Raw genomic sequence first — 12,310 nt, 5'->3', positions numbered from 1 at the left:
TGAAGGATAAAGGGAGAAAATGAAGGGAAAAGGAAAACATAAAAGGAAGGAAAAGGCAAAACTAAAAAGGAAGAAAAAATGGAAGGGAAAAAGAAAAAATGAAGGAAAAGAGAAAAAAAGGGAGGGGGGGGGAAGTGGGGGGATGAAGAGAAAATGAAAGGAAGGAAGGAAGGCAAAAGGGGGAGGGGGAATCTACTTACTGTGGCTAAAGGGAAGAGTCCAAGTGAGGCTTTGCCAGATCAGAGCTGGAGACCACACAGGGAAAGGAAAAATGAAACAGAATCAAGGTAAAAACTGGGGGGGGGGGGGGGGGGGGCGCAAGGATGGGGAGGCAGTGCCAGGGAGATGCCAACAAAGAGGTCCCAGGTCCCAGCCAGACACAGGCACCAGGTCACCAAACCCCAAAACCCTGCCACAGAGACCCAGAAACCCAAAAATCAAACACAAATTGGGGGTGGGGGTGAGGGGGATGCCAGAGAGTGATGCCAGGAAATGGTCACTGGTGCCAGCCAGCCACTGGCACCACAGCACCAAGCCCTCTGGCTCAGGGTTTGGGCTTTTCCCCTTCAAAGAAACCCAAAATAAGCAAAACAAAAGAAACCCAAAGCAAAGCAAAACAAAATGAACTAAACCCAAACTAAACCCAAAGCAAAGCAAAACAAAATGAACTAAACCCAAACTAAACCCAAAGCAAAGCAAAACAAAATGAACTAAACCAAAACTAAACCCAAACCCAACCCAAACCAAAAGCAAACCCAAACCAAAAGCAAACCCAAACCAAAAGCAAAACCAAACCAAAACCAAATCAATTCAAAACCAAATCAAACCAAACCAAAACTAAACCCAAACCAACCCCAAACCAAAAGCAAAACCAAACCAAAACCAAACCAAATCAAACTCAACCCAACCCAAACCCAACCAAACCAATACAAACCAAACCAACCCAAACCAAACCAAACCAAACCAAACCCAACCCAAACCCAATCCAATCCAATCCAATCCAATCCAATCCAAACCAAACCAAACCAAACCAAACCCAACCCAATCCAACCCAAACCAGACCTAACCCAAACCCAACCCAATCCAGTCCAATCCAATCCAATCCAATCCAATCCAAACCAAACCAAACCAAACCAAACCAAACCCAACCCAACCCAACCCAAACCAGACCTAACCCAAACCCAACCCAATCCAGTCCAATCCAAACCAAACCAGACCCAACCCAACCCAAACCAGACCTAACCCAAACCCAATCCAATCCAGTCCAAACCAAACCAAACCAAACCAAACCAAACCAAACCAAACCAAACCAGACCTAACCCAAACCCAATCCAGTCCAAACCAAACCAAACCAAACCACAACACAATCCCCCAGGGCACAATGAGGCTGAAGGGCAATTGGGGGGTGGGGGAGGAGCTTCTGTGCTTGGCCCTTGCCTTTGCAGCTCCCAGGCAGAGGGAGGGCAGAGGGGGAAAAAGCAGAGCCGGGGAGGGGGGAGGTGTGAGGGCAGCAGTGCCAGCACAGCCCTGCCTGTGGTCCTTCTGTATAAGTTAAAACCAAACCATAGACCTCCCCCCACCCCCAAACGAGAAAGAGAAGAGAATCCAAGGGATTTGCAAACATTCGGCCACGTTCCTGTGCCCCGGGGAATGCCCTCTGGCTGCTTTGGGTGGCATCTGGTCGGGCTTGGGGGGGGGTCCCCTTCTGTACACATAGATACATTTCGAGCTGTATATATATAATATATAGATAAGAGAGAGCCCAGGCAGAGGCAAGAGGCAGCAGCAGCAGCAGCGAAGTCCCTGTGCCGCCCCCGGTGCCTAGCTCAAGGCGCTGCCCACGCTGCCGTTCACAGTCGTTTTGCGGCCCCGGGGGGGCAGGGGGTGGCAGTTCGAGGAGGCGGTGCCGTTGAGAGCGGTGCCGCTGCCGGTGGTGGTGGAGCTGGGCGAGCCGTGGGAGGGGGTGGCAGGGCTGGGTAAGGACGAGGAGGTGGCGGGCAGGGTGGCAGGGCTGTGAGCCTTGTCGCTGAGCGACTCGCACTCGGAGGCGCCGCTGGTGTTGGTGCCCTCGGAAGGGGGCAGCGGTGCCAGCTTGAGCCGCTTGCAGGCGGGCTGGACGCGGTACTTGAGCGGCAGGGGCCCGTTCTGCGAGAGGGGAGAAGGGGCAGAGGGTGGCACTCAGCACCCTGCAGGACCAACTCCTAACCTCTCTCATTTTTAACCTCCCCAACTCTTAACCTCTCCAACTTTTAACCTCCCCAACTCCTAACCTCATTTTTAACCTCCCCAACTTTTAACCTCTCTCACATTTAACCTCTCTCATTTTTAACCTCCCCAACTCTTAACCTCTCATCTTTAACCTCCCCAACTTTTAACCTCTCTCATTTTTAACCTCTCATTTTTAACCTCTCCAACTTTTAACCTCCCCAACTCCTAACCTCTCTCATTTATAACCTCCCCAACTCTTAACCTCTCTCATTTATAACCTCTCCAACTCTTAACCTCTCTCATTTTTAACCTCCCCAACTCCTAACCTCTCTCATTTATAACCTCCCCAACTCTTAACCTCTCTCATTTATAACCTCTCCAACTCTTAACCTCTCTCATTTATAACCTCCCCAACTCTTAACCTCTCTCATTTATAACCTCCCCAACTCTTAACCTCTCTCATCTTTAACCTCTCTCATCTTTAACCTCTCTCATTTTTCACCTCCCCACCTCTGAACCCCTCCAAGGAGGTTTTTTCCCTCCATTCTTTCAACCTGCCAATCCTCAGACAAATTCTTCCCACTTGCAGTGCTTCAGCTCTCCTCCACTGCCTTCACCCTCCTTCCCCAGGGTGATGCTGAGAGAGAAGCTAAGACTTCTCCACATCAGGTACCCAAAGACCCTCAGGAGCCTGGTTTGGACCAGGCAGGTGCCCAGGCTGGGGAAGGAGGCAGCTTGGCTTACCCTCCTCCAGGGGTAGATGTAGGCAATGTCCATCAGGGTGTAATACTCCTTCAGGGGCTCATCTTCATAGAGCACTTCCACCTGCAGCAGGGCACAGCATCAGGACCCCAGCATCAGGACCCCAGCATGCTGCATGCAACCCCCAGGATGCTGCATGCAAGCCTCAGGATGCTGCATGCAACCCCGAGGATGCTGCATGCAACCCCAAGGATGCAGCATGCAACCCCCAGGATGCTGCATGCAACCCCCAGGATGCTGCATGCAACCCCCAGGATGCTGCATGCAAGCCTCAGGATGCTGCATGCAGCCCCCAGGATGCTGCATGCAACCCCCAGGATGCTGCATGCAGCCCCCAGGACGCTGCATGCAGCCCCCAGGAGGCTGCCAGCTTTGGGGAGCTTTGCAGCGAAGGGACGCAACGGGAGCTGAGCAAACTGGCACCAGCCCCTCTGAGCTCCCCCCACAGCCTGGCAGCAGCCCTTCTGAGCCCCCCCCGGTGCCCCCCTGGCAGCCCCTGGGCACAAGCTCACCTTGTACTTGCTGGGCACATCCATCTTGTTGCGGAGGAACTTGGCCAGGTGCATGACGGTCATGGCCGCAGGGCAACGCAGGAACCTCACGCCGTTCTTCTGGGCGCCAGGGGGAGAGGGGATGCTGAGACTCTGCTCTGCACCTCCTTTGGGGGTCCCCCCCCTCCCCCCCAGCCCCACAAACCTCCCCTCCAAAGCCCGGGAGGCAGCTGAGGTCTGGGTGCCACGGCTGCACCGCTCTCACCTTCTCCTTCTCCAGGTCTCCGTTCTCCACGGCTCCTTTCTTCTCCTCTCTAGGGGGAGGAAAGCAAACACAGGGCAAAGGTTATGGAGGGATCCAAGAGAGGGGAGGAAAACGAACCCAGCACAGAGGGGCTGCAAGGGTGACCTCCAGCCAGGCTCTGGCTTGGTCACCCCAGCCCCAGGCTGCTGAGTTTCCAGCTCAGTGCACTGAAACCGCTGCCCAGGCTGCTCCTGCCCTGCCTGCCTGCCTCTGAGCTGCTGCTCAGGATGCTGCTGACACCCTTGGAGGCCACCACTGGTACCAGGGACCTGGCAGCTCTGCTGCCTGGGAGGGAGCCTGGGAAGAAGTCTCCACCTACTTGCCCTGGACCCCACTGCCATAGAAAGCACCCCCAGAGGATGGAGGATGGGGGCTGGGTGCTCCTCTGCCCATGCAAGCACCCACAGAGCATGGGGGCTGGGGGCTGGGGGCTCCTCTGCCCATGCAAGCACCCACAGAGCATGGGGGCTGGGGGCTGGGTGCTCCTCTGCCCATGCAAGCACCCACAGAGGATGAAGGATGTGGTCTGGGTGCTCCTCTGCCCATGCAAGCACCCACAGAGGATGCAGGCTGGGGGCTGGGTGCTCCTCTGCCCATGCAAGCACCCACAGAGCATGGGGACTGGGGGCTGGGTGCTCCTCTGCCCATGCAAGCACCCACAGAGGATGAAGGATGTGGTCTGGGTGCTCCTCTGCCCATGCAAGCACCCACAGAGGATGCAGGCTGGGGGCTGGGTGCTCCTCTGCCCATGCAAGCACCCACAGAGCATGGGGACTGGGGGCTGGGTGCTCCTCTGCCCATGCAAGCACCCACAGAGGATGAAGGATGTGGGCTGGGTGCTCCTCTGCCCATGCAAGCACCCACAGAGGATGAAGGATGTGGGCTGGGTGCTCCTCTGCCCATGCAAGCACCCACAGAGGATGCAGGCTGGGGGCTGGGTGCTCCTCTGCCCATGCAAGCACCACACTAAGCCCCCAGCACCATTTCCCACCTCAGCTCTGTCCCCAGAGTGGGAAGAGAGGGTGGGAGCTTCCCCAGGAGCCCAGCAGAGGCTCGGGAGCAGCCCCCCAGGGTACCTGGATCCTTCATAGAACTCAATGGAGAGGCTGACGATCTCCTCCTCCGGCAGGCTGCCCTTCGCCTGCTCCGACACCTCCCCGCGGTCCTCGTTGGAGCCATTGGGAACTGCAGGAGGGGAAGGAAGGGAAGGGAAGGGGAGGAGAAAGGAAGGGAAGGAAGGGAAGGAGGGGAAAATGAAGGGAAGGAAGGAAAAACAAGAAAAGAGAATGGAAAAAAGGATAGGAAGGAAGGGAAAATGAAGGGGAAAAGAGGGGGAAGGGGAAGGGGAAGGGGAAGGGGAAGGGGAAGGGGAAGGGGAAGGGGAAGGGGAAGGGGAAGGGGAAGGGGAAGGGGAAGGGGACGGGGAAGGGGAAGGGGAAGGGGAAGGGGAAGGGGAAGGGGAAGGGGAAGGGGAAGGGGAAGGGGAAGGGGAAGGGGAAGGGGAAGGGGAAGGGAAGGGGAAGGGGAAGGGGAAGGGGAAGGGGAAGGGGAAGGGAAGGCTGAGCCTTGGAAGGGCACAGCTGGGCTGCAGGGGGGTCCCCAGGGCTGCCACTCACCCTCTGCCATGGGGTAGGCTGCGTAGAAGTCTCGCCGCCTCTTCATCTCATCTGGGAGAGGAGGGAGGGGGAAGGTGAGGAGGGAGAAGATCACAGCAAGGAGGAGATGAGCAGCACTTGGAGAGCAAAGCCACAGCTCCTGCTCCCAGCTTCAGCTTGCCATGGTCCCCTCCCAGCAGCAGCTCTGGGGCTGCTGGAGCGTGGGGCAGCAGCCCCATCCCTGCCCCTTCTTTCTCCTGCTGCTCCCAGCGTGGCATCTGGGGGCTCAGTTTCAGTGGTGGGTGGCAGCAAGTCACAAACACCCCCAAAATCCCTGGGATCAGCCATGGCTGTACCTTTGAAGAGCCCTGGCACCAGCTTGTACACAATGTCCTGGAGGGTCTTGTCTGACCTGGGTGGGGGAGAAGAAGAGAGAGGGAATCAGCTGGCTCCGGGAGCTGCTCACTGCCCCAGGCTGCTAGAAGCTGCCCCCTGCCCCCTGCCCCACCCTGGGCAGCCCCAGTCCTGCCTTCTCCCCACCTCCCTCCTGGCAGACTCCCAGCACAAGGCCCCAGATCCCTGTCCCCTGGTTTGGGAAGGAAAGAGGAAAGCAAAGCCCCGATGGGGGCAGAGGATTCTGCAGGGCCCTGCCACCTCTGCCCACATGTCCCAGTGCCAGGAGCAAACAGGACAGGAGGGCATCACATCAGCAGGACAGGCAGGGCTGGGGCTGCTGCCACCCTCAGCACCACCCAGCAGCGTGCCCAGGGTGCAGGCGGTTTGGCACAGCCTTGGCATCGCAGCCTGGGCAGCGAAGGGTGCAGAGAGGTTTTCCACGGCACCACACCTGGGTGAGGGCCCTGCCACTTCTGCCCGCATGTCCCACGTGTGCCAGCGCCAGGACCGAGCAGGATGGGATGGCAGCACATCAGCAGGCCGGGCAGGGCTGGGGGAGGGGGGCTGTGGGGGCGGGGGGGGGCCCTGCTGGCACTGCGCCCCTGGCACACGCGGTGCCAGTCTGCGGCGCGGGCGGCTGCGGCGCGGCGGGCAGGCAGGGGCTGCTTGGCAAGGCAGCCGTGGGAGGCAGGCTGTAAACATTCCCTAGTGGCAACCAGCACCAAACAGAAGGGAGGGGAAAGGCAGCAGAAGTGTTACTAGAGAGAGGATTTCCATGGAGAAGGCTACAAACAAACCCCCGGGGGCTAAGGAAGGCAGCGAGCGGCAGAGCAGCCGCCGGGGGGGTTTCTATGCCAACCACCTGCAGAGCCAATCCCACCCCGGAGGGCACCTGTCTGCCTCTCCCCCTCCCGGCCAGCCCCGGGGCCAGGGCAGGGCTGGCACGGAGCCACCGCGGGCAGGCAGCTTGGCAGCTGCAGTGCCAGGAGCCCAGCCTGGCTCAAGGGACCTGGCACTGAGCCCGCGGGGGAAAAGAGCAAGGAGCTGGAAGGAGGCAGTGCCAAGGTGAAACTGTGCCCGGTGGGAATGTGGGGATGGCAGGGGGGAGGGAGGGAGGGAGGAGGGAAGAAAGGAAGGAAGGAGGAAAGGAAGGAAGGGAGGAAGGAAGGAAGGAAGGAAGGAAGGAAGGAAGGAAGGAAGGAAGGAAGGAAGGAAGGAAGGAAGGAAGGAAGGAAGGAAGGAAGGAAGGAAGGAAGGAAGGAAGGAAGGAAGGAAGGAAGGAAGGAAGGGAGGAGGAGGAGGAGGAGGAAGGAAGGAAGGGAGGGAGGATGGAGGAGGAAGGGAGGGAGGAGGAAGGAGGGAGGGAGGGAGGAAGGAAGGGAGGAGGAGGAAGGAGGGAGGGAGGAAGGAAGGGAGGGAGGGAGGAAGGGAGGGAGGGAGGAAGGAAGGGAGGGAGGGAGGGAGGGAGAGGCTGTGCAATCAGGAGCAGAGCGATCCAATGGCCCCAGCTCTGCTGCACCACCATGAGCAGGGCAGGGCTGGGCTGGGTGCTCAGGGCTGCACCTCAGAGTGGGCACAGGGTTTGGGGTACCCCCCCTGCCCCCAGGGCTCACCTGATGCTGAGGAGGGGCCTGGTTTTGTGCACCTGCACATCACACATGGGGCAGTACTTGTTGGTCTCCAGGTAGCGAACGATGCAGGTTTTGCAGACTGGGGACAGAGACAGTGTCGGCAGACAGACAGACAGGGGTGGGCAGACCCCCTGTGCCAACCCAATGAAGCCCTGCTGGTGCCAACACCCCAGCTCAACCCACTGAAGCCCCCCTGGTGCCAGCACCCCAGCTCAACCCACTGAAGCCCTGTGATGCCAACACCCCAGCTCAACCCACTGAAGCCCTGTGGTGCCAACACCCCAGCTCAACCCAGTGAAGCCCTGTGGTGCCAGCACCCCAGCTCAACCCACTGAAGCCCCCTGGTGCCAGCACCCCAGCTCAACCCACTGAAGCCCCCTGGTGCCAGCACCCCAGCTCAACCCACTGAAGCCCCCTGATGCAAACACCCCAGCTCAACCTGCTGAAACCCCCCTGGAGGCAGGACCCCGGCCGGGGTGGCAGGACCGACCCCAGCCCAACCCTATCCACAGCCCCGCAGCTCCGGGCAGCAGCAACGCCCAGCGCAGGGCGGGCGGCTCGGGCAGCGCAGGAGGGTCTGAGCCTGGCACCAGCAGCCTCGGCAGGGGTGGGCACAGCCCCTGGGGGCGGGCGGGACACTCACAGGAGTGCAGGCACTCCACGATGGTGGTGGCGTCGATGAAGTAGCCGCCGCACAAGGCGCACATCAGGTGGGGGTTGAGCTCAGTGATCTTTATCCTGGTGGTCCTGTGCATCTTGGAGCAGCACCACGGCAGGTCCCCCCTGCGGGGACACACCCGGGGACACCCCCCCGCTAAGGGCCACTTCGGGCAGCGAGGGGGAGCCGTGGGACCCCTCCCAACCTTCAGTGAAGAAATTCAGGGCAAGGGTGGGGAGGGACACCGCGGGGAGAGGGCTGGAGGCAGCACAGGGACCTGAGGTGCTGCAGGGAGGAGGACACCGCAGGGATGGGGACAGCACAGGGACCGGGATGGACACCATAGGGACTGGGATAGAGACAGCACGGGGATGGGGACAGCACGGGGATGGGGACACCATAGGGACCGGGTTGGGGACAGCACAGGGATGGAGACACCATGGGGATGGGGACACCACGGGAACTGAGGTGCTGCAGGGAGGAGGACACCACAGGGATGGGGACAGCACGAGGATGGGGATGGGGACAGCACTGGGACTGGGATGGAGACACCACAGGGATGGGGACACCAGGGGGGTGGGGACAGCACAGGAATGGGGACACCATAGGGACTGAGATAGAGACATCACAGGGATGCAGACAGCACAGAGATGGGGACCCCATAGGGATGGGGACACCATGGGGATGGGAACCTTGAGGACACTCCTTGAGGGGCCAAGCCCAGCCCCAGGGTCTCCTTGTAGAGAGGGCTCCAGGGGCTCCAGGATGTTTGGGAAGCTTCAGCACCCTTCCCATGCCACCCCTGGCCCTGGGAGCAGGGGGCCAGCCCCAGCTCCAACATTTCTGCCAGCACAGGCAGCTCCCCCAGACCTCCCCAAGCAGTTCCCTCTGCCTCAGGTTGGCATTTCCCTAGGGGTCCCCAAGTGGGTCCCCAGCGTGCCAAGACCCCTCTGAGTGGGGGACAAAACTCTCTGTTAGCTCCTGGGCTGTGCACACCCCAACACCACAGCACCCACACCAGACACACCCCCAGCCCCCCAACCCCCTCGGTGTATTTTTGTTCTGTTTGCCGGACAAACCATTTCCAGCCTATTTTTTCCGCCCCCCGTAGAACCCCCAAAGTCTGGGGCTGGTCAGGAGCACCTGCTGGGGGTGCCCACGGGCACGGGCAGCATCCCACAGCGCGGGCAGGGACACGGAGGGGGGAGTCGCTGGCAGCCCTCTCCAGCGCTTCCCCACTTACAATGGGAGCCAGAGCCCGAAGCCGCTGCAGTTTTACCGTTTCCATGGCAACCTCCACACTTGGAGAGGAGCCAGGACATGATTACAACCATCAGAGGCGAGGGGGAGAGGGGAGAAGGAAGCCGGGGAGGGGGGGGGGGGGTGTGTGGAAGTGAGCGTGGGCACCACGGCGGAGCCAGGGTGTGCCCACAGCAACGCCCACGGCTAAGCCAGGCTGACGCAGCCACGCCGCAGGGCCACGCACACGGGCAGGGAGGGACCCCCGCGAACACCCTCCCCCTGCACCCCGGGGGGGGTCACCGGCTGCCTGCTATGGCGTCAAGCCCTTCATGGGCACCCCCCTGATACCAACCGAGCAGCCGAGGGCCGAGGCAGCCCCCCCCCCAAGGGCCGGTGGCTGTGGCGTGGGCACTGCCACCAGGAGAGCAACGGAGACAACCCTGAGCCCGGGCAGCACATGGGGGGCACAGGGTGGGGGTGTGCAGGACTGTGGCGCCCACACTGGGACCGCCTGCCCTGGGGATGCTCCTGCTGGTGCCCTAGGGGGCTTCTCCTGGGGTCCTTCATCTCTTTTGGCTGCTGTGGAGTCCCCAAGGCAGGCGTGAAGGGATGGGGACACCATGGGGACCAGGATGGAGATGCCACAGGGATGGGGACACCATGGGGACCAGGATGGAGATGCCACAGGGATGGGGACACCATGGGGACCAGGATGGAGATGCCACAAGGATAGGGACACCATGGGGACCAGGATGGAGATGCCACAGGGATGGGAACACCATGGGGACCGTGATGGAAACACCATTGGGATGGGGACACAGCGGGGACAGGGACCTCGAGGACAGCTCTGTGCTGGAGGGGCAGGGGCCAAGCCCAGCCCCTGGTAGAGGGGCACCAGGGTGTTCGGAAAGCCCCAGCCCCCTAGACACAGCTCTCACCCCTGGCAATCCCCCGGGTGGGCACCCCGGGGTGCCCTGCACCTTGGTGCCCCCCGGGCCACCGGACCCTCGACTGTCCACAGGTGATGGGGGGGCCACTGCCAGCCCCCGCCTCCCCGACCAGGAGAATGCCTGGGGGGGGCCACGATACCCCAGCCCCGGGCTCCCGCACTGACCCCTGCCAAGGGACCGGGCAGCTCCACCGGGCAGCTCCACCGGGCACCGGCTGCCCACGGCGGGACGCGGTGGCTGCGTTTTGGGTGGAATTTTGCTGCTTTTGGTGCCGGAGCGGCCAATGGCGGCCCGGGTCCGGCGGGAGGGGGGAGCCTGAGCCACCGGCGCAAACCGGTTCTAATAAACCGGGTGACAACAGCCGCGATTTCCTGCCGCGGGGGCGAACAAAGCCCCCGGACCCCTCCCGGGCACCGGAGCCGGTGGCAGCAGCGGGACCCACCGGGGCTCTTGGGGCAGTCCCGTCCCGTCCCGCCACCGGCGCCCGCTGCTCCCCGGCCCCGCCAGCGTAGCGGGTCCCGCCGCCTGCAACCGGCTGCCCCTCGCCCCCCTCCCCAGCTTTAGAGGTCTTTTGTCTCCCTGGGAGGTAACCGGACACGGTGCCCCCCCCCTCCCCACCCCCCCTCACCCCCGGTCGGAGCGCGGGTGGAGAAGGACGTTTCAAAGTCACCGGGAACTTAGACCCAACCGGCTGTCCCCTCCCCGCAGGACCCACCGGAGACCGAGAATTAAACAGGGACGGTGCCCCCCGACACTGTCCGTTCGACTGTACGGCCGCTACGGCCACCTCGCTTCGTTCCCCGACCCCCCAGCACCGGCAGCACGGCAAAAAGCTGCCGGTGCGTGAACCCGCGTCCCGCAACGGGACGCCCCCCATCCTCTCCCGGGGTGCGGGACGCCGGTACCGGCCGCTGCCCAGCGGAGAAACAGCGGGAAGGGGGAGGACGGAGCACGGCGGGGAGCACGGACACGCGTGTCCACATCCCCGCTTCTTCCCCGTCCCCACGGCCGTTCGTGTCGCGGTGCGTGAGACCCGCTGGGCACCGACAAGCGTGGCCCCGGTGGTGCCCGGTTGCAGCCCGGTGGACGAGCTCGCCCCGGTGCACCGGGAAGCTCTCCCTTCGTTATTATTTCTTTTCCGGGGGGGGCTCAACACGACACAGAGGATTTGGAGCGGGGGGGGGGCGGCGGGGGGGGGGCAGCCCCGGTAATCCCGGGCCGCTCCCCGGTACCCCGCAGCCCTTTGTACTCTGCACCGTCTGACAGCCCGCCCCGGGACCCGGCCCGGCCCCTCCGCCCGCCCCGGGGGGGGCTCCCGCCGCAGTCCCCCACCCCCACCTCCACGTTCCGAGCAGGGACGGCGGGGGAGGGGAGGGGGGGCGCACCGCACTGCCCCGCTCCGCGCCTCGCCGGGCCCGGGGCGGGGGGAAACGGAGCTGTCAGGGCTCCGCAACCCCTCTCCGGTCCCCAAACTGCCCGGTAACGACGCCCCCCCGGGCATCACCGGGCCCGCGGCACAAAGCGGGGAGGAGGCGGCGGCCTTCGGCCATCTTGAACGAGAAGAGAAAAGGGTGCGGGGAGGGGGGGGGGGGAGAGGAAGCGGGGGGAGGGGGGGGGGGGAGACGGGACCCGGCGGCGGCGGCGGCGGGGAGGAGGAGGAGGAGGAGGAGGAAGGAGGATGAAGAGAGGGGGGGAAGCCCGGGGCCGCGTCCGTACCTGGTGGCGGCGGCAGCAGCGGCGGCGGCCCCGCGGCCGCCCCCCGCCCCGCTCCCGCCGCTCGGTTGCGGCTCGGCTCGGCTCGGTGCGGCGGCGGCTGCGGACGGGGCCCTTTTTTTTCCCCCCTCTCTCTCTCTCTCTCTCTCTCTCGGGGTTTTTCTTTTTCTTTTTTTCCTTCCTTTTTATTCTTTTCCCTTTTTATTTTTTTTCCCTTTTTCCTCCTTCCTCCTCCTTTTTTTTTTTTTTTTTTTCCCCTCTCTATTTTTTTTCCTCCCTTTTTTTTTTTTTTTTAATATTTTTTTTTCCCTCCTCCAGTCGCTGCCAGGCCCCGCCCCGCCTCACGTGACCTCATTCCTT

At 62.1% G+C, this 12,310-nt stretch overlaps 1 protein-coding gene across 2 annotated transcripts; it reads right to left on the bottom strand.

The window, feature by feature from the left end:
- Nucleotides 1–1,708: 1,708 nt before the first annotated feature.
- Nucleotides 1,709–11,997, bottom strand: PCGF2 (polycomb group ring finger 2). Of its 2 annotated transcripts, XM_054176763.1 has the most exons (10): nt 11,954–11,997; nt 8,031–8,170; nt 7,370–7,466; nt 5,717–5,772; nt 5,382–5,432; nt 4,842–4,950; nt 3,727–3,775; nt 3,483–3,581; nt 2,953–3,033; nt 1,709–2,145 (listed from the first exon to the last, which is right to left on the bottom strand). In XM_054176763.1, the coding sequence occupies exons 2-10, from the start codon at nt 8,140–8,142 to the stop codon at nt 1,822–1,824; spliced, it is 978 nt and encodes a 325-aa protein (XP_054032738.1). In that variant the 5' UTR covers nt 8,143–8,170; nt 11,954–11,997; the 3' UTR covers nt 1,709–1,821. The 2 variants fall into 2 exon arrangements, with proteins under 2 accessions (XP_054032738.1, XP_054032739.1); XM_054176764.1 differs by lacking the exon at nt 11,954–11,997 and having other exon boundaries at nt 3,483–3,578; nt 8,031–8,269.
- Between the last annotated feature and the right edge of the window lie 313 nt (nt 11,998–12,310).

Source organism: Dryobates pubescens, chromosome 36, assembly GCF_014839835.1.
Source record: "Dryobates pubescens isolate bDryPub1 chromosome 36, bDryPub1.pri, whole genome shotgun sequence".
Taxonomy (NCBI): Eukaryota; Metazoa; Chordata; class Aves; order Piciformes; family Picidae; genus Dryobates; species Dryobates pubescens.
The sequence above is the reverse complement of the archived record's forward strand: the minus strand, read 5'-3'. Positions and strand labels throughout refer to the sequence as shown.